Here is a 25,357-nt window from a genome sequence, read left to right as displayed (position 1 = left end):
CTGCTATCGTATTTTTTACTCTCCAATACCTTTTTTATTCTCCAAAAGTTTCACTATTAGACAGCCTTCTGTTCTTATTTTATGTAATCAGTATCTTATAGGTTTTTGAAGATATTAATATAGGTGGGGTTTATTATTATTATTATTCTCCCTACATTAACAATTTTCTATAAATTCTTTTTATCTATTTGTTCCTTTTTTGTCTTTCATGTTAGGTGCTCTCTATATCTTAGAATGAGGCATAAAAATGCTCTGTGTGTCTAGGTGGGATTTATTTATTTATATTAGGGTGATGTTAACTATAGGCTTAATGTTAGGCTAGGGTTTCTCATCTTTGGCGCTATTGACATTTTGAACTGGATAATTATCTGGGGGTTGGGGCAGGGAGAGGGGAGGACGTGCTGTCCTGTTCATTTTAAGATGCTTAATAGCATCCCTGGTCTCTGTGCAGTAGAAGCCAATAGCATACCTCTGCCCTCCACACCCTTCACACACAGTTATTTACAATCAAGAATTTCTCGGGCCGGCCCGGTGGCGCAGGCGGTTAGAGCTCCATGCTCCTAACTCCGAAGGCTGCCGGTTCGATTCCCACATGGGCCAGTGGGCTCTCAAAAAAAAAAAAAAAAAGAATTTCTCCAGACATTGCCAAATGGCCCCGTGGGTACAACCATGCCTAGTTAATAACCACTGCATTAGGGTGAGGAGAGTTTTGAAATTTCCTTGGAGACAATTTCTCTAGTTTCCTGCTTTCTGAGTGAGGAGTATGAACCTGGTTTACTAGCATTCAGAAGCCAAGCAGAGGTATGGACCTGGGCATCTCACCTTTCAATATAGAGACTTTGACTTAATCTCAGCGCAGGCAGGATACAGTCTCTCAAAGATGTTCACATTCTAATCTCCTGAACCTATGAATATGTATGTTATATAACATGGGGAGATTATCCTGTATTACACAGTTAGATTTAAATATGGAAGAGGAAGGCAGCCGAGTCATAGCAGCCATAGGAAACTAGTACAATCTCATTGCTTTCAGTGTAGTACTTTACCATTCGCCTTCATCTCTACCTGGTATTTTCAAGTCTAGAACCAATATGGGACAATCTCTCCTAGCATGAATCAACAAGTCCCACCTGTCTTCTGTCAACCAATCCTTCCATTTAAAGCATGCCCCCAAAAACCCCCAAACCATTTAAAGATACCTTGTGCCTCCAATTCCAGAAGTTTTCTAGGATTCTGCAGCAAAGATAGATTTTCTTTTATCATTGCAAGTAGACTTCCTCTTTCTCTATTCTGCTAAATCAGTCATTACCCATGCACATTCCTTCTTCCAAAATTTATGGACATCTCTTGTCTGCTACGTCTCTCATTCTGTTTGATCCTTAAGAGTTCATGCTGTTTTTGTTCTTTGCTATTTACTGTTTTGGTCATTGTAGTGGGACTTTAAGAAATAATGAAAATAAACAACAATGTCAACTACTATGTTTAACTACAGTTTTATTTTTAGCTGGCATTTTATTGGGTGCTTATTGTGTACTAGATTTTTGGATAAAGCCTCATGTGAATTATTTTATTTGAACCATACAATAACTCTTGGAGGTAGCAACTATTACTTTCATCCACATTAAGTAAATAAAATGAATGCTTGACTCAGGTGACAAAGCTAATATGGAACAGAACTAGGAAGGGACCCATTTTTCTGACCCATTTTCTTAACCAATCTTGTTAATTTTCACCAGTTTCATTCTTGAGCAGTTGTCAGCAAACCATGGCCCATTGGTCAGATCTAGCCGGTCACTTTATTAAGTTTTATTGGAACAAAGCCACACCCATTCATTGACTATTGTTTACATCTGTTTTTGTACTACAATGTTAGAGTTCAATAGTTGAAATAGAGTTCAATAGTTGAAACAAAAACCCTGAAATATTTACTCTCTGATCCTTGTGGAAAAATTTGCTAAGCCCTGCTCTAGAAAATAACCTTATTATTAAGTTTTCAGGTCATGGTGTCCTCAAGTACTTAAAACTTTTATTGCTGTATCAAATCAAAGGCATTCTTTTCATTGTTCCCTCAACCCTTTGTTATATTGCAGATATCAATCTTTGATCACGGTTAAGAAAGGAAAGGCTCTAAACCCATCTCCTTTGTAAAGTTTTTTCCCTATTCAGTCATATTTGCTCCCTTTTCTGTGCTCCTGTGTACCTAACGCAGTTTGATTCACATAATAGTTACTAGTTGTAATTCCCCTTGGATCTAGCAAGTGCTGGTGTTGAGTAGATATTTACTTCAGCATTTATTAAATACTTTCTAAGTGTTGGAGTTTTAGACACTGGACAAAAATAAATGGCAACTCTGGATTAATATGTATCCTATTTAATTAAGTACAAAAAAATAGAAAAGAAGCAGGAGTCTGGGCCTGTGGTCCCTGCAACAACTGCAGCAGAATCCCAAGTGCTTGAGTAACACCCCAGACCTATTGAATCGAAATCTCTGGAGGTGAGGCCCGGTAATTTGTGTTCTTAATCAGCATTTCAAGAGGTGCTTCAGCAGGGAAGTTTGACAATCGCTGTATCAATAGATAGAACAGACTGATTCAAAATGTGCAAGTATTACAACAGAGTAAGAACAAATCTCACGTGGTCTCCCTTAATACAAACCAATTTCCATCAAAATATGATCTTGTGTTGCTCATTCCTTCTTTCCAAAAGATTACTAGACATGCTTATCTAGAAATTTGGACATTCCTCCCATCTCTTACTAAATGTGTCTTTTTCACCATTGTAACCCTGTACCTGGCACAGCTTCTGGCACCTAGTAGATATCAATAATTTGTATTCAGCTGTTGCATATCCAAAGTAAAACCTCTCCAAGTCCTAGTATATAGAAATAGGAATTTTTCCGATTTTAGACTGGGATGGTATAAGGATTGTTTGAATACAAGATTAACACACCCAGGTAAATGTTTAGTCAATCTCCATCTTGTTTTCCTCCCTCTAGAAATGCTTCCTTCTAGCTCTCAGGGCCACTACTCTTGTGGGACTATCAACCTCCACGTTAAGGCTAAGCTAGACAGAATAGAGCCAAGTGGACTAGTGAAAAAGGTTAAACACTATGGATTCTTCATGTAGATATTCTTTCTAGAAGCTTTAGCCTGCAGAGAGCCCTAGAGTACATTTAGAAAAGGATTACCTACCTCTGAGAACGATAGATACTCACGGAGAGGTTTATAACAATGGACGCTTGCTATACCTGACACAGATCTACCCCTCCCACTAGAACTCTGAATTACTTTGCTGGAGGCTACAACATTCTGAGCAGTTTATTGGAAGTTGCAGGTGGGGATAACTCACCCAGTACAAGCTTAGCAGAACTGAGCCGCTGCAGCTTGTTAGGCTAGCCTTTGATGCCGACTGGTTGGACAGGTTGTGGACCTACAGAAGAACCGGTTTGACTGGCCTGTTATGCCAACATATTCTGGTTTGATTCCATGTTCCACAGACGGTAGAAACCTGCCCAGCCAGTTAAATGAAAGACATATTAGGTTATCCATTGCACACTGTATATAGCTTAGATGCAGCACAACTCTTCCACATAGCAGTAGTGTCTAGTAAACTCTAGCGTGGTCCAGAGAGGTGGCTTCCACTGATTTACTGTTTAAGTTCATAGCTTCAGGGAAAGTCAGCAGTGAAACACCTTCTGCTTTTGACCAAGAGCAGAGGGTTTCTAAATAAATTGAAGGGTAAGTTAATACATTTTTTTATATATTTCTCAGTTTTCTGTGCACTTTTGGAAGGTTGAATTAAATGTTTTAAGAAGATGTCTATTTTTAATATGATAATAACTGCATTATACCTTTTATATAAAACTGGTTCTATATGGTTTTGTAACACTTGCATATTTGTTCACTGATTTGTTTGGATAAAGGTTATTTGGTATATAATACACTTTGGCTATACTTTTTTGTAAGTTGGGCATGCCTACAGTCATTTAAAAAGCTGAGTTGAACAATTTTGCTAAATATATTTCACCTATTAATGATTCATCTTAAGCCATCTACTTCTTTGATAATATCCTATTATGTTTTATAGACTGTTGCTATTCAGGAACAATTTTATATGATAAATCTAATTGTGGATGAAATAATAATTGCTTTTTTAAGGTGTAAAAAAAATGGTGTTGGCTTCCTTGGTGATCCTAAGTACACTAGAGGAACAATTCACAGCAAGAATTGAGGAGTGTGAAAAAAAAAACATTGTGGAATCTGGTAACTGATTAACTATTGGAGCTCAAAAGCACTTGCTGAGCTGAATAGAAAGGAATGAAGACAGGTTTTGTCATGCCTTATTACATCTGAACAACTTTTGGGGTTCAAGAAAATTTGTATCTTCCGTTCCTTTGTATTATATTTGAAAATAATTATTTTATGTCTCTCTTTCATTGATCCGATTAATTTATGTTAGCAGTTCGTGTCATTTAAAATGAAAGTTACCAATCCGTTTAGATTTATTTTGGCATACCAAACTAACCCCTCAATGTCAGGTTGAATTGAACGCCTGTACCTTCTTGGCATTCAATTTAATGTTACAATTTACACATGAATTTATTTGGAAATTAAAATAATTTTTTAACAGATTTATACTGAATATTCTCCTGTCTAAAGCTATTTGTAAGCTATCTTAATATAACTTTGCCTTGAGCCTAGCAAGACTGATGCACACTTTCATTGTCACTAGAGTCCTTCCTTTGTCATTGTGTTCAAACTCAAAGGCTATAAATTTCTTTAGAATGCTAATAAAGAATTTTTTAAGTGAGAATAAATATTCAGATAAGAGTTCTTTTTTTCCTTTTTTTTTTTTTTTTTTAGCAAAACTCTTTGGATACTTTTTCACTCCAAAGCAATTCTGCATAAAACTGCTGATAATTCAGCTAAACTTCTAAAAAGCCATGTAATGTTGAATCTGCAAAAGGAATGTGCTGATTCAGCAAACCAAAATTAATTTTATTCAGCATAAGCTGTATTCTGACAAATTGAAGGAAACATGGATCAAAATTTTTAGTAGGGTGAAATTTTCTCTTTTCAGGTAAGATATAGACATGTCAACAGAGTATACTTTGAGTGTTTTTGGTGAATATATTATATATGGTAATTAACACATTTTAAATCATATAGTGTTTAAAATACAGGGCTTACTGTTTGCAAATAAACTTAACTTGGAATTCAAATTTATTTATTGAGCATTTTTATATTTATGATTTTAAGAAAAGCAATAAAAGCTAGATGTATGTTTCATAAAAATCCTTGGGCAAAATTTTAAGCTTAACTCTACATTTTGGAGAGGGATTCAATGGTTTTCATTTAATAGGATTTTCCGTTTCAAATATATGAAAGTGCTATTAATCATGAATTTTATGTATTTCCATAAATTGATTCATTTAAAATATTCATACATTGTGATGTTTTGATTAAAATTAAGGATATAGGGATTTATCAATCAAATTAGGAGAGTGTGTGTGTGTATTTTATACGGCTCTAAATTATCTCAGGGCCCGGGTCAAAAATGGTTATACTCATTTAAAAATCTTTCAATTCTTTAAGTCTCATTGGATGAATTCCTTTATTCCTAGCGACACAGTTTCACACAATGACTGTTTTTGTCAACAATGTTAGCTTTCTTAACAACAGTAACCTCTTTCCTTCCTGAATATCTTCATGGGTTTCCTGCCAAAAGCACTTAGAATCCTAACACTTCTGAGCAAGAAGGACTCTTAAATATAACTAAGGAATCCAACTCCTCATGCTTGAGTTGAATGAAAAGCCCCAAAATGCAGGTGAATCACTACTATATAACTTAAGGGTCGCTCTGGCACCAGAACATCTCAGTTTCCTGAATACCAGCCCAGACTAATAGGTTTTTTTTCACCACCCTACATTGACTCTTCTGAATGCTACATGAAATCTAATCTGTTTTCTAAAGGATTTGTAGAAAGATAAAATTGTATTGTAGAGTTATGTTAATGAGTCTTTGCTGAACTAAGAAATTATTTGTTTTTATATTTTAATCTATATCACTGTTGTCCCCAAACTTTTTTTGTCACAGTGGCTAAATTTATGGAGTTACCTTTGGTAATGAAGGTGACTACCACTTCAAACCCTAATCTCTTAATGCCATCATAAAATTTTGTATCAAACTGACACACTCCTTAATATTTGCTTCACATTCCCCTTCATGTTTGAGGATCTTGCTGTCGTTTTCTGACTTAATATTGCTTTAAACTAACTCAACTGTTTATTTTCTTAGTATGCATGTATTCTTGTATTGTTTTAGTCACTTTTATATTGACATAGTTTAGGATTTTTGCCTAAAGAGTTAGTACATCTAAAATTTGGTTAGAACTGACAAGAAAGTTTCAATAAGGTTATGAAGACCAGAACTGCAGGATTCAAAACCCATGTCTGAGATGATAGAACTTGTTATTTAAGTGGTGAGCTCTTAATACAGTGCTATGCTTATAATTGATCAAAAATTCTTTGAATGTTTTTAGCTTCAGGAATTCCAAGGAAATGGGCCTGAGAACCAAAGTCTCAAAATTTTCAATTCTAACTCCTGGAACTAAATGTTAATTTTCCTAATCCCCTTATCTTTTCACAGGGAAAATCCTACCTTAGGGATGCTTCTAAGTTTGGTAAATTTAGTTCAGTCCAAGTGGACTCTGGAATATAATCACCTCCATTTGTTTCTTATCTTTACAGACAAGAGCAAGGGTAGTATGTTGAAAAATATAGAGGTTTTTGAGATGGGTTTGAATATTGACTCTGCTGCAAACCAGTTTACCCTTGCGAATTACTGAACCCTCTGAATTCTCTTTTCTCCATCTCTAAGTTAGGGAAACTAATACCATTCGCTAAGAATTGTTGGAAGGATTACATGATCTATGGTGTAGAAAACGCCTAGCACAGTTCCTAGAACATAGTAGGTGCAACAAATGTCAATATATTTTCCACCCCATTAATAGAATGTATAATAAATTTCAACAAATAGCTTGAGTGAGTGAAGTCAAAGCTTAACTTAGAAAATATATTTTATTTTTGTCAGAGAGATAAAAATTAAATCAGCAACCTTGGAAAGCATTAAGATCTAATATCAGAAAATATTTTAACTTTATTAAATGAGAAACCCATACAATTGAATCCACTTAAAGAGTCAAGAATTCTTTTAAAACATATTTGAGAGCAATATACTAAGTAATTAAAAGGTTTAAATAATTTTTAAAATTCAAATTTCAATCATCTATACCAAAGAAAGGAACTATGACATACATAGAACAAATTACCCCTTACTTGTGCCTAGTAACTGAGTTTTTCAAGGACATTTTATATCTATTCATATCTATTATCTCGTATGACATCAAATTATTTGTCCAAAGATTTCTATATGCTCAAAGGATTATGCTCTTTCTACTATAAATTGAATTCTTCAGGGCTCTAGAATGTTTTTTCCCCTCCAAAAGATTCTCTTCCAAATTAAATTTATTCAATTGTATTGCATTTCCTTGATAGGAAATGATAAGGAGGGTGAGTCCAAAATGTTTTGGGTGTAATACGTAAGGTAGAATAGAATTTAACATTTTCTAAAAATAATATTAAATTAGCTTGAGACCCATTTGTTGATTAGGAGATGGAGCCAATGAGCAAAGTTCACATGCAACATACGTATTTATGAAATGTATGTCATCATCAGAAGGTAGTTCAAGAGCTAAGAGCAGGAACATGGTTATGACTTGATATTAGAACCAACAAATGGATTCACAAACTGATCTTATTGAGCTATTGCAAGATGTTTAATTGCTATACAAATAAGCTTAGTACTGATAATATAATTTAAATTTATATCCATGGTAAATAAATTTGTTTTTCTCTTAAATTGAAAAGTTTGTACGTAGATGGTATACCTAAAGAAAAAAGTGCCACTTACCAGTTAAGCTCACTAATTATACATTCTTATTAAAACTATTTTATTGGATACATAAGCAATTTAATCTTACGTAACTATTAATTTGCATTTATTTTCACACATTTGGAGTAGATATTACTATAAACAATTGAAAAGAAGGCAGGGAGTCATAACATAAATTTAAAAAATATGTCTTAAATGTTTCTACATAAATACAGATGCTTCTCAGCTTACGATGGTGTTATATCCCAATAAACCCATCAAATCAACAATATCATTAAGTTGAAAATGCATTTACTATCACAGGCTTACCCTCGTAATCACATCACTGACTGGAAGCTACAGCTTGCTGACGTGCCCAGCATCAAGGAGACAGTACTGTACTGCATATTGCTAGAAAAGTTTGAAATTCAAAATTCCAAGTATGGTTTCTACGAAACAAATTCACATCACTTTCGCACCATCTTAAGGCCAAAAAGTCAAACCATGTAAATTGGGGATTGTCTGTAGCTAATTTAAATAATTCAGGGCTAACAACCAAATTTGCAATGCATCAAAAATGAACTGGGAAATAGAGAATGTTATATCTCATCATGTTAAAGACATATAGCCTTAAAAATAATCATAAAACTGTTCTATTAGAAGTTATTATTACTGACAAAGTAAAAATATAACTTGCGTGGCAAATTTTTAGTTTCAAAGTTCTATCTTAAGTCTATTCCCCTGAAAGTTCATTGCCTGTTGTTTCTACAATGATTTAGATTACGAGTGAGAAAAACCTCCTTCCAACATGAAAACTAATTTGAAGTCTAATGAATTTCAGAAATACATTTAGAAATACAAGATCAATAACTTTATGTAGCTTGCAGTACACTATTTTTGGAGCAATTCTCTTCATCTCTTCTGTGATGACATCTTCGATAAGTAAATTTACATTTAATATATACAGGTCAAAATTTGGAGGGCAGGGGTCTCCTAACTTAAAGTAGATGAAATACAAGCTGAGATGGTAGAATCATTCACTTTTCTGAAAATATAAATATTGTAATCAATTTTCAATAACATAGTAAGAATTGAATGGTAAATACCATCTACATAGCATTTTAGTGAGCTGTTGAATTCTGCCCTAGTCACTTTCCAAGTAATTGTCTGACAAAATTTAAAACAAATATATGTTGCTGAAGAACAAGTATACTGTTTTTTAACTCTATTATAGAACGAACCACTGGAACTTGGCTACAGGCCAGAAACCTGTGCACTAAATATGGAACCTGGCTACAGGCCATTCAGTAAGAAATTGGTTCAGTCCATTCCAGCTTGACAATACCAATCTCTTTTCCCACAGTTTTAGTTCTTAAGACATAAGTGTGTACTTCTTTGAGATGAATGACCTTTGCTAATTCCACCAGTAAGCATGCATTAAACACATCTAGCGTAAATTAAATTCTCAGCAGTTCCTTGGTACCATAACAAACCACATGTTAATACTAATGTTAAAGCCAAGTAAGTAACATCAAATTTCAACAAAGTAAGAGCAAAGTGACTATGAAATAAAAATTTAATTCTTTTTAATCTGACTTCTCAGTCAGATTAAATATAACTGTTGGCTTAATTTATTAGAACATGTGATTAATGGTACCATGACACTAACAGTCCCTGTGGAGTCAGTTATTTTTCATTTACTTCATAATGATTATACCCAGCAGTATTATTACTATAATAATGTAGCAATGCTTCTCAAAGTATAATTTCTGGACCATCTGATTCACCTGGGGGGTGCCTATTAAAAATGCAGATTGTTAAACTCCATTCTAGACATATCACATTAGAATCTCTGGCAGGTAGACCTTATGAATCTGTATATTTACATATTTTCTAGATTATGCTAATGTCCAATAAAGTTTGAGAAGCAGCAAGAAAAGATTCTCTCACCTGTAAGGGACTGAGTGAAAGTATTTGAGTTCCTTCAAATGCAGCCATTATCAATCACTATCAGAAAAACAGCCTCAAATGCAGATATTCAACCTATCTTGGATCATCATTAACATTCTTACAAAGTACTGCATGAAATTAATCTGACTCTCATCCATGCATGCAAACTTTCAAAATTTAAATTTTCCGTTAATAACAAAGATAGCAAAATAGAAATCTCATGTTTAACCTTTATGTCTTAGTTTGGATTCTCCCTGGAAAGTAGAGCGTAAATCCTCCAGATTATGTGCATATTCTTTATTTGGGAAATCATCCCAGGGAACAGAAATGGGGGATTAGGAGAAGGAAATGGGGAGGAAAGGAAAACCAATACAGAAGTGCATTCTGGAGTTTATCCCCTACTATTGGCTGATAGGGCTCAATCCCAGTATCTTCTTAGGAGCCATGACGCTGAAGACATGAAAGAGGAACCTTTAGCCACCAGTTCTGACTTCTATCAGTTAAACGTTGCCTCATGAGTTGTTACTTTCCTCACACTTTCAGGTTGTGCTTCTATTGCCAAAGGCTTAGATAAGCCCCTAGGATAGAAAGTCAGGTGAGGGGCTGTCAGGTTTCACCTGGTTGCCACTGCAATGGCTGGAGTAAGCGGAGCACAAAGCTGTCCAGTACATCACTATTACAGGACAAATATGGTCAAACTGCTTTTTCCTTAGTTTATCAATATAATTTTAATGCATTATACAACTAAAATGGATTTTCTGAGAAATGAGTACAGCAATTTGAATGGAAAGTGAGGAACTTTAGCCAAGTTTTGTCTGATGGATTTGATCCATTCCCACAAAACCTGAGATGCACTGAAATTTGATCTTCTGTGAGAAAGGTATTTTCTAATAAACTACATTTCTTTTCCTGAATTTGGTTGCCAATTTTTAAAGGGCCAAACATCAGCAAAATGAACAATTAGTGTGTATTCTAAAAATACTTTTGTGTCCAACATTGATCCAAAGACTTTATTGTTTAAGTTTACATTGGTAAAATTATAGTAAAAACAGATTAACTACATTGGACCCTCAAGTAACACTTCTCATTATAGTAAAACACAGAATTTTGAATAGTACAAGTTTGTCTTGGACTGTGTCCAAGAGGGTCTGGTTGCAAGAACTAATTCATTATAACCTATAATGTGATCACAGAGCATGGCTCTGAAGAATACATTAGACAAAGACTCTAGTTGAAAAGATTAAAAATAGAAAACTAAACAGCCAGTTATGTGCTTTAATTAAGTAAACACCATATTTGTTTGCATAATGATAGAAATAGTTTAAAGAAAATAAGGAAAAAATAGGTACGAATAAAAAAGAAATTTGATTAAAATATATATCATCTTTTCATTTAACTTGTTAAAATAAAATAATCATCTGAGTTTTTAAAAATAACCCTCAAAATAGGTAAATTGGACTGAGAAATAAGAAAAAGTAGGATACACACTGCCAAACAAAGCCCAATAATAACAGTATTTTCTAAAGGAAGAATCGAATATACTCAGGTCTTCACTAAATGAGCTCAGATCACAATCAACTTGATACCAACACTCCCTTTCTTGGACTTGAAGCTGAGAAGATCATAAGTCTCTGTTAAATAACCACCAACTTCTAAAATAAACAAATAAATTATTTTCTCTTTCTACACAATTTTGCAGTTGGGCTAGATGATTTTAAAAGTAACTCAGAATAAAGTGGAAATAACAATATAATAATACTCCCTAACTTACTTAAACTTAATTATGTGAATCAAGTAAGATATGTAGAAGCACTTAACAAATTATAATTTAACCCTTCTATAATTATAAATCTCTCATAATTTACATAGCAATTCAACAATTTCACTATAATTATATAACTAGTGATTGGAGAGATCTCTCTGATTAGTTGTAGCTCTTAAATCTATCTACTATTAACTGCAGTTTCTTACACTATTTAGATACATGTAGACAATCATTCAATCCTATTAACAATCCTCTGAAATACCCACGATATATATTATTATCTTCATATCATTGATAAACAACTGAGACACAGAGACGTTAAATTACTTACTTGAAGGATTACATTTAAAAATTAGAATCCATTAAATAAATTTAATGGAGCTGCTGCTGATTTTCCAATATCAATTTATACAAATATATTCTATATACTTCGTTTCAGAACTCACAATGATACCCCACAGCTGAACCTTTGCACATGCCTTCTGCTCCCAATAGGCAAGCTGCTGCTTCTACCATGCTGCTTGCTCCCAATAGGCAAGGTGCTTCAAAGGTCTGTGAAATCTTCTTTAAGAAATTTCACATACATTATTTCATTCTTTAACAATCCTTTTGGACACAGAAAGTACGACTATTCTAATTTTTCAGTCGAGGATAAGATTAGTCTAGGAAACATGCAGATAATCAGAGATAGAGCCAGCTTTAACCCTGGTCCTATCCTCCAGTTCAGGACTTACCTAGTGCCATATACGGGGAATATGGATGGCTATGCCATCCTTGATTGTAGAACACAGTCAGTTTTTTGGAGCGCTTCCTGCTGTGGTCCCTTCTGAGACTACAACATAATTCAAGGCCCTTTAATCTATTTAATTTTAAACTACGTGGAAGAATCCATGGGGCTGGGAAAGCTAGTACAAACATGTTTGCTAATTCCATTAGAAGTCAATTTATACTCATCTTTCAAATGTCCACACCTATTGTAAAGCAAGTAAAAGAGCATGTGTATCACAATTGCTAAGAAATACAATTATTAATGCCAAAAAAAGTCTAAAAAATGAACTGAAATTGGTCCATATAATAGGTGCTTCACTCCAACCCTGATCGAGAGAGCCCAGTTTATTTTCATTTTCTCAATTATGACTTAATTAAGTTGCTATCAGATTTACAAGTCCTTTTGGTAACCTCATAAAATGTAAAGCGTTCTGAAGTAAATAGAAAAATGTACTGGAACTGCAAATAGCTTGTAGGTAATAAGAATTTTTTTTATCACAATTCAGAAACTTTATTTGATTGTTTTCTCAAAAACATTCTCTAAATTTAAAAATAGAAAAGCACAAGATAGTTTTATGTAGATTCTACTACTCAAAAATCTACTACTCAAAAATAGCACAATGTACTGCAAAGAGCATAGATATAGGATTTATGGCAAGAAGACTGGATTTAAAGTCTTAGGTCAACTTATCTAGTAGTTTGTACATATAATGCTAGTCAAAGCACCCAATTTCTCAACTTCTGTGAAAATATGAAAATTGTACCTGTTCTATTTTTATGACAGTCATTTTTAGACTCAAAAGAAAAGATATTCAGGAAAAGCACTTTGTATTTTACCATCACTAATTGTTCTTGAATCCATTTCCTATCAGAATTAAACAAACCACTTCTCAACTCATAGGAATTTCAGAGCACCATCAATAAATCCAAGAATATTATGGCTTATATTATCTGTACCATAATACTCTTTAGAAAGAGTTTAGATAGGTCTGTACATAGCTGAGAAAGAAATACTTCCAACCACCAACATTCATTTTAATCTTCCCCTTTTTATTAGTTTATATTTCAAATTACTTAAAGCTTCCGACCATAGGATGTATCACCAAAACCAGGATACTTTTTAGAGTAAACAGGAGCCCTATTAATAATTAACCAGAACAACAGACATTAACCAGAACTGTTGCTGGTAAACCAGGGCGTACGGTTACTTCATATAAGGAGTGCACTAAATTTAGGGAGATGAAGTCTATCTACTTCAGTCTTAATAGCCACAAAAACATAGTTTGTAAAAACTATAGTTAAAACAGTAGTCTACAAAAACAAATTGTTAGCAAGGGTGTGAAGTGAATTAAAACATAATTTAATTTCACTATATATTTCTAATACTGATTATACTTAAGTAAAATTGGAAAAGTATTGGCTGAAACTGAAGGTCTCCTCTAAGAATTTTGGATGGAAAACATTTTTGGAAAGGTAATTACCAAAGCTTCCTTAACCTTTGACTACTATCTGGATTAGGAAAAGCACAAATCCAATATTTAAACAAAGTCTACTTTTTTCAAGCATTGTTAGAATGGGGAAAAATTAGGGTAAAAAAACCCAGCCAATGTGTTTGAAGACATATCTGTAACTTGTGAGGCATGCATACATTAAAGACCACAACTATTCACTGCTTTGCCAGCAGTGAATAAATGTATCAATTCACAAATGGAAAAATTAGCATTTAAGGTGTGAATCATTATTTTCTTAAAAGTGGACAAAGCGATGAATATTAAACATGTTTGCTATCAAAGACTGCTTTAATAGACTCTAAGTGTCAGTGACTGTTCCTACAGTTAACCCTTCAGAGTATTTTTCATTTATATTACTGCAAATAAATATTGTTCTCTCAGCTTCCATCATGGTAATATTATACATATCTATATAGGACAACGCAGTATAGTAGTATATTTACTAGATAGAAAGGTAAAACTTAGTTTTTCAAAATTCCCAAAATAAAATCTGCTTTCTACTCTACAGTTTTAGGGATCACTCTTAAATTCTTTTGTCATCTCTACAGCAGTTAAGCCCTGAGGTTCTTATGAATGCCAGTGTTCACTGGCAGTTTTAAGTGTTAATGCCAATCTTATAAATGCCAGGGCTAACTATCTAACAAAATTCCTGGGCTTCATAAACCTATATGCATAGGTATGAAATACTGCCCAAGCAGCCACTGGATGACCTGAGAGGAAGAGATGCCCCTTTCCATTGATAATAAATCTTTCTGCAATAACAGATCATTAACATTCTTGATCAGCCCACCATCATTTAAAACTAGCTAACTACGCAATTACACAGTGTACGGTATAGACATTTTCACCAAATATAATAAGATAGTTCCTAAATTGAGCAAAGTACATATCTAGTAAAATTTTGCCCATTACTGATGTGAAATGAAGGAACTAAGTGAATAATATTTAAAAACACAAACACAAAACTGACAGTTTATAAAAGGAAAAGAAGTAGGTATATGTATCTGTAGTGAAAATCAAAATAAATAAAGCTGCTTTATCTAAGTTGGAAGTTGGCCAGACTACTTGAGGCTAATTTTTCTAATTGGAAAGCAATGTGTAATCTTTAATGTGTATTATAGGCACTTTAATGACCACCTAAGACTATCAAAATAAAATCTGTGATACTGACACCCTCCATGAATGTTAAATATATCTTATAGAACAATTACAAAACTGCTCAACCTAACTGGATCTTGGCACCTTCAATTCAAATCAGAGATAAAACATTTTGGCACTTGGGGCAAGATCACTAATTGATGTATATACCTACCCCAAACAACACTTAGTAATTACTGTAAACAACATTTTAAAAATTAAATCAAGTGTTCAAGTTGATATAAATGTTGACAGTTAACATAATTTTCTTTTGTTTTAAAGTTTTATCTCTCAAACAGCTTTTTGTCTCCTTCTCAAAATAGGTCTAACTGTAGGTATACAGTTCACCCGTTTTTTTAGTATAGTGTGTTCACATTAGAGGTGCTGAACAGTATTATGTAAATAGTCATAATGGGTTTAATCATTTACTTTAAAATTTTTGCCTGAAGATACAGGCCCTCAATGCTAGAGGAGGAGGGGGATGGGATGACATGAGGAGTGGGGGAAAGATGGGAAATGCCCAGCACAAAGAGCAGAAATAGCCTTAGACTGGAAATCAGATATCTTTGTTCCAGGCCCAGCTCCATCCTGCTTCTTCAGGTAACCACATAACCTCATTTGTTCATTCAACATTCATTTGTTCATTATATATGCTAGGCCTGTGCTGTCCAGTACAGCAGCCACTAGCTACATATGGCTTTCAGCACTAGAAATGCAGCTAATCCAAATTGAGATGTGCTCTAAAGATAATGCACACATCCAATTTCAGAGACTCAGTACGAAGAAAAAGAATGTAGAAAATCTCATTAATAAATTTTTATATTACAATGTTGAAATAATATTTTAAATAAATTTGATTCAATAAAATGTATTAAGTTAATTTTACCTGTTTCTTTTTACTTTTTTTAATGTGGTAACTAAAAAATTTTAAATTATATATGTGGCGCTTGGAAAGTGCTGTGCTAGGACTCACTAGTGAAAACTAGGAATACTGAGAAGAATAAAGAAAGGACAGTCTCTGCTGTCCAGGAATCCCCCACAGCCTCATTGGGAAAGACATAAAAATAATTACAATATAATGGTGTTAAATGCAATGATAAAGATACACATACAGGAGTATGGGAGAATGAGGAGGGCAATTTCTGTAAGGGGGTAGGAAGGAGGGGTGAAGAGAGATGTTAGGTTAGCTTCCTGGAAGCAGCACCACCTAACCTGAGTCTTAGATAAGCAGAAAGGTAAAATATAAAGAATCTGGGTGTAAGTAACTCTGAGAGAAGAGGATTGTATGAGCCACAACAAATAAATAGCAAATGGGATGAGGGAGAAATAAAAGCAGTTACCTACTGATCTAGGGAAAGGGTGAGATGGGTGGTAGAAGCCCTTCCAAGTCCGTAGGAAGGGCTTCTGTGACATTTTAAAAGTACTGAATTTGAACCTTAGGCAATGGAGAGCCATTGAAGGGTTTTAAGCGAGGGAATGCCTGCATCAGAAATGATTTAAACCTGGCAGCTGTGAAGAGATTGGATGAAGGTGAACAAGACTTGAAGCAAGGTTTGAATCTAGGTAAGTACTATCAGGTCCTAAACTAGAGCAGTAAGGGTGAGGGTGGAAAGGAAAGCACTAATTCAAAACTATATTAAGGAGGTTACGTCTGCTCACTGGCAGGCCGTGAAAGAATTCACGAGTCAGGTAGAAACATAGAAGGAAGATTTATTAAAGAGAAGGGTCAGCTGGGCAGAGTCTGCTGGAAACTACTGCAAACTACTGTGTCATGTCTTTGTTTGGTCTCAAATTTTATGTTTTCTAACCAGGATATAAATTTCTTGGGCCTGTACTGAGGGGTGGGAGGGAAGATCAAACTTTGCATATGTTATGTAGATTTAAGGTGAAGCCAGGCGTGGATGCCATTCAGATGCGAAACCTCTCCCAAGTCACAGGGCCTGCACTAGGCTGAAGTAAATAGAAAGACTTGAAACTGCTGTGTGTAATGACCAGAGGGGAAAAGAGAGAGGAGGACACACGCCAGAGTGGGGCTAATTAATTAATTTAACATCTAATCAATTTATTTAGCAATAGCAAAAGACAAAGGCAATTAATAGAATATGCTAATGTCAGAAAGTAAAGGTCGTTAAGACTAAACTATATACATTGATAATGATGTCATGTCAAGAAGTATACATACATATAAGTTTAAGAGATTCCAACACATGTTTACTATTGGTCAAAAAGCACTTGGCTAAATACACAAATAACATCAAGTAAAGAGTATCCAAAAGCAGTAATAAGCTTTATAGGATAGTAACTATTACAGTAGATGCCCAAAGCTCACCAAACCAGGGGCAACAGCACTGGAAAAGTCGTAAATCAAAACCTTGCCAGGTCTGTAGCTGAGAGAAACTCAGCCGTCTCCCACACCGCTGCTCGCTGGTTCCCAAGAATGCTGCTGCTGTTGACATTGTTGTTGTTGTTGTTGCTAGAAGTTAGGGAGTCTTCTGATACTGCAAGCTGCAAACTGCGTACAAGTTCCCAAAGATGCTTTAATGATGACAATTCACCGATAAAAGAAGTCTCTACTGTCCAGTGGGGAAAGTTCCTATCTCTTATTCTGAAACAATCCTATCCTGAAAAGCAGTCCTGAAACAGCAAATCTGCTGAATAGCAATCTCTTGAAATAGCAATCAATCAATATCAATATGCCACCTGAGGTCTGTCTTGTATACAGCTCTTTAGATACACACCCCAGAGCCAAGTTTTTGTGTTCCTGCCTCCCCTCTCAAGGAATCACCAGTTCTGGGAGGGTTTGGCAGTTAATGATAAGAACACATCCGGCTGATGAAAATAGTACCTACTGTTCTCGCCTGGGACCATCGGCCCAAGGCCTTCCAAAGATGGCAGCTTTCCTGTCACATCATCCTGACATAACTTAGCTACTTCTTCACTTCATCTGCTGATGTGAGCGAAACAGACAGAAAGCAACTGCATCTCATATCTCCCCTGCCTGGAATGAGACAGAAAGGGGAATTTACTCCACCCCTGATCACAGCACAGAAATCACCACTTCTGCAGGAACAGGCAAAAGCTAATAGACAAGTTAACACCAACCAATGAAGGCAAATTTTCCTCAACATTTTCCCTACAGTATGCATAGTAAACGTACAGCAAGCAGAGCCAAAGAAAGCTTTCAAAAAGTTCCAAGCAAAATTACTTATTAATTTGAATTATACTAGAGATCCAAACCTCAAAAATAGATTTAGTGCCACCATTACAATCCCCTGTTTTAACAGAGGTAACATCAGTAAAATATAGTTGTTGATTTGTTCTATGGAAAAGAGATTGATTTTATTCTTAGGTGATGGGAACATGCTGGAATGTTTTGAGCAGGGTAGCATCATGTTCTGACTTAGGTTTTAATGGACCACTCGGACTGATGTTGGAGAATACACTGCAAGGGGAAACATTGGAAGTAGAAAGATCATTGGTTTTTTTTTTTTTTTTTTAAAGGAGGCTATTGCTGCACAAGAGGCTTGAGATGATGACGGCTTGGCCCAGGGTGTATGCAAAACTGGGGGTGAGAAGCAATTGGATTCAGGTTGCATTTTTACCTGCAAAATGGGATTGCCTAATTCACAGGGTTGAGAAAGGGAAAGAGACGTTCAGGAAAGTCACACCTGTTGAGCTCAACTGTCTGGTATAACCAGGAGGCGAGGGTGTCTGCTGAGAGTGAGAATACTGTACAGAGATTTGAAGAAAATAGTGAAGGTTTGGGAGACAAAGGAAACAGAAGGAGAGGAACAAAAGTTATTTTAAGGATTAATTGATGCCCTACATGAGGTTTGAAACCACATAAATTTAGTGATATTAGTCTAACCTATTATGTGATTTCCATTCACAACTCTCAGCCACCCAGCTGTAGGAGTTAGGCAGATTGTAGAATCAACAGAGTTTCAGTTGTAAAATGGTTTAAGTTAGACGATTTTAAAATCTACATAGTTCCAAAATTCTGCAGTTCTAAGAATCCTAGAATTTTTACCACATAATTTTTCTTAGTGTGGTTAACTGTATATAAACATAAAACTTACCATTTTAACCATTTCAGGACACAATTTTTAAAACAGCTTCCTAACCAGGGAAGCTTTGGGTTTTAGGTATGCTGGGACAATAAAATCCCACCCCTCAAGGTGGCAGCTCTGGGCCTGGTGTGGCTGGAGTCCCACCTTCTGTTGCCTCTGAATGAAAGCAGCCTCACTTTTTTTTTTATCGCAATAAGTAATACAAGTATTCATTTTCTAAGTATCAAAAAAGTTTGGGAAGCACTATTCTAAGCCATAAAAAAATGAGAAACCCAGTATTACAAAGAGTTCAAAATAGCTGCTTCTCTATTAAAGAAGTTTTCTCACATCTTCAAGACTTCATAACTTATTTTACCATGTAGGGCTTAAAGCTCTTTATTGGAAACAAACATCCATGATTACGCCCACCACTTCCACTGTTTAAGAATCTCTGAAGAGGATCTAAGAATTTGAATGGATTCAAGGATTTTCTCCACCTGCGTAAAAAATAGGAATCCTTCAAGGGATGCCTAATTCATTAATCCACAGAGTACTGACTTTATGGCAGGCACTGAGTTGGTTTCTGGAGATAAAAAGGTGAACGAGACATGGTTTTGACTTCAAAAAACTTAGTCTAGGGGAAGACCAAATTAATTAAACAAATAATTAAAACTGTAATAAATGTAGATGGAAAGGTACCTAATATTATAAGAGGATCTAATAGAAGAGACTACTAAAACAAGATAAAAGGATTAGTAATCACTAGGCAAAGGGTAGGGGTAGGTTTGGTAGAGAATTTTGGAGGCAACAGCATGCAAAGTCCTAGGAGACACTAAAAAGCCAACAAGGCCAGAGGGCAGGAAATGTTTGGGAATGAACCTGGGAAAGTAGTAGGGGGAGTTCAAAGGGTCTTCCTTCAGAGAGTTAACAGTAAGCCCCTGAAAGGGTTTAAGCAGCATAGTATCATTACCAAATTTATTTTTTAAGAAGATCACAGTAGCTATACTGTAGAGAAGTGGTCTCAAAGTGGGCGCAATTTAAGGCGGGAGAACATACTAATTTTTTCTCATCTTTAGAATGTGTTATAATAGTCATAGTATATTAGCTCAGAAGTACTAATAAGAGCTAGCTTTTTATTAAACACATACTATGTACTTGAAAAGTGTACTAAGCTATTTACATAGGAGTGTATTAACTCATTTACTCTTCATAACTCTGTGAGGTTGGTACTATTATTATCCTCACTTTACAGGTAAGAAAAATGAGACAGAGAAGTTAAGAAATCAGTCCAAGTTCACTTGGTAAGGAAGTATTAAAGCAGGATTCAACGCCAGGTCTGGCTCTAGAGTATGTGACTTACTTTTTAGATTATATACCTTTTTTTTTTCCAGCAACACATGTATACAATTATAAACTTAAATATATACAGGAATTGAGGGTAGATGCTCAAAATGATGTCTTCATACCAGTGAAGAGAAAGGTATAGGCGTGGTTGTTGGTTGGGAAAATATGAAAAGTAGACTAGCAGTAGACTAGGGAAGACATAATGGTATCTTGGAATATGGTGGTAGTAATGAAGAGGAGGGAATAGATTTGGGATTTATTTGGTAAACAAATTTGACAGGACTCAGCGATAGATTAGATATGTGGGTTAAGGGAGAAGAAGATGCCAAGGAAAATTCTCTGGATTCTGACTTGCATAAATGGATTGGACGGTGGAGCCATTGGCAGGAGACCAGAAGAACAGGTTAGGTCCTTCAGTTCTGGTAGTTTTCCTTTGGACCACAAGGACCCTGTTCTTTCAATGTTAAATGACCAACTGATTACATGTTCTTTGCATTTGTAAGAAAACTTTCCATTTCCATTGTACACATTTATACAAGCAATTATGCCTATGTTGGACTGCAAATGGCATGGTCAATTTTTCACGCATTTTCTTGATAAGTGTAACGAATTAAGTCTTATAAAATTTGGAAGCGAATGATAGTTGCTATAACAGGGTAATGAAGGTTCCACAGCCCTCTTCTTTACAGATACCAACGTCCCTATGGCGTTGCTAACGTGGTGCTGAGACAGCCTGTTAAAGCCAATCACATCCTGTTACGAGGAAGCTGTGATATTCATTCGGGGACGACTGGGGAAATTACTTTCACATTTTGTCTTTACGATTTTCTAAATACTAAACGTTTAAAAGTTGGTAATAGTGTCCTCTGTCTTCCTCCCAGTGTTTAGACGTATTACAGCAAAGTACTGACCTGGTTTAACAGATACTGTGACTCTAGACTATTCGGTTTATTTTCTTCAACTTCATTTGTACAATTTCTCATGCTAACACACTTCTTTCAGAAAACAAGATACATAGGAAAACATACTAACAGTTGTGAACGTTATGAACGCACAGCCACAGGAAATGGTTTTTTAAATGTCAAATTAACAGCGTGTTGTCCCAACAAATAATGCCGGTCACTTGATTCCTTCTCATTTCAGGTGCTCCAGACACTTTCCATATAACCTCTGAGAAACAGCCATCATTTTGCCCCCTGGCCGCACCCCCCGGTCCCACCACCGAACTGTAGGTAACAGCTCCCGGGCGGAGAGCCACGTTAGACCGATCGGTGTCCGCTCCCTCATCGGTTCATTCTAACTTTCCATCTGGTCCAGGCCACCCACACACGCTTTCCCTGAAACGTGCTGAAGTCAGCCCCATCGGTAACCTTCCTGTCACACCGAGGAAACTGTCCCAGACAGAACGGCTTGAGCTTTCTCCAGGGCATCTCAAAACACGCGGGGGCGGCGGCCAGCGCCAGGAGCCGCTCCGAGGCGGCCCCGGGGCCTCCGGCCGCCGCGCGACCCCGCCCTACCGCAGGGGAGGCCGGGGTCGCCGCCTCCGAGGCGGAAGGAAGGAGCGTGACGTCCCAGGAACCCCCGCGTGACGTCGCACGGGCTCCAGGCGGGGCGGGAGCGGCCGCCTCCGAGCGCGGCCGGCGGCCGTCGGGCCGTCCCCACCCCCGGACGCCGCGGGCTGCCCTAAGGGGCTAACTTTCCCGCCGGGCGTTTGGCCGGTTAGTGAGGGAAAGACGAGGACAGCGCACGGCAGCCTCTTCCCAGCCCCGGAGCGAGCCCCCTTCCCTGCGGGGCTTTCGAGAATCTCGAGGCCGTCCTGGAAGCCGTGAGTAGGGGAAATTCTCCCCGATGCACAGCGCTGGGTCGGAGAGGCCACTTCCGGTCTCGAGCTCCGCGCCGACCGGAGGCGGGGTGGGGGTGGCCGTGCGGCTCTGGGGCTGAGCGTGAGGAAGTCGGCTGGGTCGGGCTAGACTGCGCTGGGCGGCGGGAAGGACGGGCTCGCGCGCCGCGCGGTGTCTCGGCGGCTCCGCGCCCGGGCCGCCCCGCGCATGCGCCGACGCCCGGAGGTCCCGGTGCTGAGGGCGCCCCTCGCTCGTTCCGCGCGCGTCGCGCTCGTAGCCTGTGGAGCGTTTGCGGGATGGAGAGGCTGACGGCTAAGGGTCGTGGCGCGGCAGCCTCTGGACCTCTCCCTTGCTGGGAAGAGAATCGCTCAACGTCCCCATTCAGTGTGTGTCGAGTTCCCGTGGGACTCGAGGCTCGGCTTTTACCTGTGTGAGACTACACACAGGTAGCGTGACGGGGAAGAAGTGTTTAATCGAGCACCTTACGTGGGATGGTGTGCGCTGCTGCAGGCTGCTCGGAAATGTGTTCTGTTACTCTGCACCTTTGAGCCAAGAGTGCAACTGGAGAGGCAAGAAGCGCACGTCTGAGATACCAAAGGGCAACATCGTGTAGCAAAGAACGGTCCGTTGCCAAAAGAGATGCCGCCAAAAAGTGCTGCTCGTGCAGGATACGTTGGAGATGGTCTTGTGAGCCAGAATTTACCACGTTTACTATTCGTAAATTGTTTTTGTAGGGGGAAAAACACCAGCCACTTTTCTTTTTACTGTCTCCGAAGATAGCTGTATTTCTTAAAGGACACTTTGTTTGCACCGCTGGTTTTAAGCTATTGAGTACTGTGCATTTTTAAAACTTTGTTTTACACTGTTTACTTAATAGAAATGATTGCTTTACCTTTTTTTTTTTTTTTTTTGGCTGCTTAGCAGTATTTTGTAGTTCGTTGGCATTACAATTTGAATTCCAGCCTTGGCAAAGCCAAGTTGTAGCAGTGTGACCTTGGGCAAGTCACTTCACCCCTTAAACTTCTTTCTCCAACTCTAAAATGAAATTAATAATGGTAGCTGTTTATGGAGTTGTTCTGAAGATTAGGTTAAAAATGAGTATAAGACATCACAGTCTGTGGTATATAGTGCACACTTAAATAAATGGTGGCTTTTACTGACAGTATAGGCCCACTGATTCATCCTTGAGGGTTGAAAAATAGTAGAACATAAATCTCTTTGGAAATAAAGCTGTCCTAGCACGATGTACCCAATCTCACTTAAAAAGAACTTTATTATGGAAATAATAAACTTACACAAGAGAGAGACACTAGAATTATGGACTCCCTCATATACCCATCCACTGCCTCACTTCAATAATTATCAAAGTTCAGCCGTCCTTGTTTCATCTCCCCACCCAACATCCAGTTTTTGTTTGTTTTAGCTGGAGTATTTTGAAGCAAATCTCAGAGAACATATCAGTTTACCTGTTAAGACCTCAGTATATTTCTCTTCAACAGATAAATGGCCTTTTTTTTATTAACATGACCGCATTATCATACCCAACAAAATTAAAAGTAGTTCCCTCATATGATCTAAAATCCATGTTCTTTTCATTGATTGTCTCAAAAAAGTATAACAAATTTTGAAAACTTAATGGAAGTATTATTATTTTTGCACTGCTTTACAGTTGACCAAGTGGCTTCACACATAATCTTGCTTTCTTTAGTAATGTCACTGCTTATTTTTGCTTCATCAGAGACCTCAAGAAATGGTTAATAAGAGACACTTAAATTGGGCACTTGTTAGCAATAGTAAGGCATTGGCTAAGGAGCCAGATGTGAGGTTTAGTGGACTTGTTAATCATTTTGTTTTTTTGGTGGTAGCCAGTTAATGGTTTCAGTTTAAGAACACATTAAAATATTTATTAATCCACTTGAACTTCTTAATAGCCTGTTGCTTCCTTCAAGGGCTATACAAAAAAACTTAATTATTCACCTTTACTCTGAGAGAGGCACAAAATAGCTGTAGCCTAGTTGCTTTGATATTAAATGTTTCTGTATTCATAGATCTTTGCTGTGTCTGTATCTTGCTCACTCATTGCTCTTGTTATGAGAAAGCTAGTCAGATACTCGTGTTAATACATCAGTCATCTTTCTTGCTCTGTATTACGTGTGTCTTCATGTGTGTGTAAGTCAAGAATACTTCAGAATCTTTTCAGTTTTTGGTTCAATATATTGTTGCACTCTGTATTGACTCAAAAGTTTAAAAAGCTTTAAATTCTTTTGGAATGGTGAATCAATACCATGAATGATTATAAACCTCTTTATATCAGAATCCTTTCAATTTAACATAATTTAGGTAATTCATTCTAGGAGGAATAAGAGAAAATTTGCCGGAAAATTTAACTAAAGTCCAGATTACTGAAATCAGGACTTTTCTCACTATAATCATTTTTCCTCGCTTCCCACCCCTCAAATTCTCAAAGTCATTGATTATAGGTAAATAAGGATAACTTGAGAACTGCTGGCTGGACTTGACGTCATCCTGACTTCAAATTACACAAACATATATGCAGAATTCATTTATGTTACAATCTGTCATTTCAGGTGTTTCAGCTGTCAAAGACAACTTCATGCCTATATAATGTAACAGAAAAGGTCAGAAAACATTAGGTAAATAGAAGTGTGGAGCAAGATGAACGTCTCTGGAAGCAGTTGTGGAAGCCCTAGTTCTGCAGATATACCTAATGACTTTAAGGATCTTTGGACAAAGCTAAAGGAGTATCATGATAAAGAAGTACAAGGTAAAATCTTTTCTTCAATACTTACAGCAGTATTCTGTGACTGTAATAATAATTAGTTGTGTCTGACAGTGCAAAGATCTCATTTTTAAGGGACGTTTACTATTTATTTTTTTGTGATTCATTTTATGGTTGAGTTGTTGCTTTTTAACTATAGACAACTACTATAGTATGTAGCTCTCACACAATTTGTACCGGGGTGCCAAAAAATGTATACAAGTGGACACTTTGGTCAGTGTTGCTCAAGCAGTAGTTCGCCGTAATCAGAAGTGTCTGGA

At 36.7% G+C, this 25,357-nt stretch overlaps 1 protein-coding gene across 6 annotated transcripts in view; it reads left to right on the top strand.

Moving 5' to 3' along the window:
• Positions 1–3,502: 3,502 nt before the first annotated feature.
• RBBP8 (RB binding protein 8, endonuclease) overlaps positions 3,503–25,357 on the top strand; it is a 99,429-nt gene continuing 77,574 nt past the window's right edge. For 3 of the 6 annotated variants that reach the window (XM_081078774.1, XM_081078770.1, XM_081078776.1), the window contains exons 1-2: positions 22,040–22,281; positions 24,886–25,082. In XM_081078774.1, the coding sequence (XP_080934900.1) occupies positions 24,974–25,082 (109 nt within the window). In that variant the 5' untranslated portion in view covers positions 22,040–22,281; positions 24,886–24,973. Of the gene's footprint in view, positions 3,738–22,039; positions 22,282–22,359; positions 22,985–24,885; positions 25,083–25,357 lie in introns of those variants that run through there. The other 3 variants (XM_081078771.1, XM_081078772.1, XM_081078773.1) reach the window with 3 other exon arrangements.

The sequence above is a fragment of the Rhinolophus hipposideros genome (assembly GCF_964194185.1).
Source record: "Rhinolophus hipposideros genome assembly, chromosome: 17".
In the NCBI taxonomy this organism is placed as follows: Eukaryota; Metazoa; Chordata; class Mammalia; order Chiroptera; family Rhinolophidae; genus Rhinolophus; species Rhinolophus hipposideros.
Note: the sequence above shows the minus strand (reverse complement) of the source record. Positions and strands in the feature narration are given on the sequence as shown.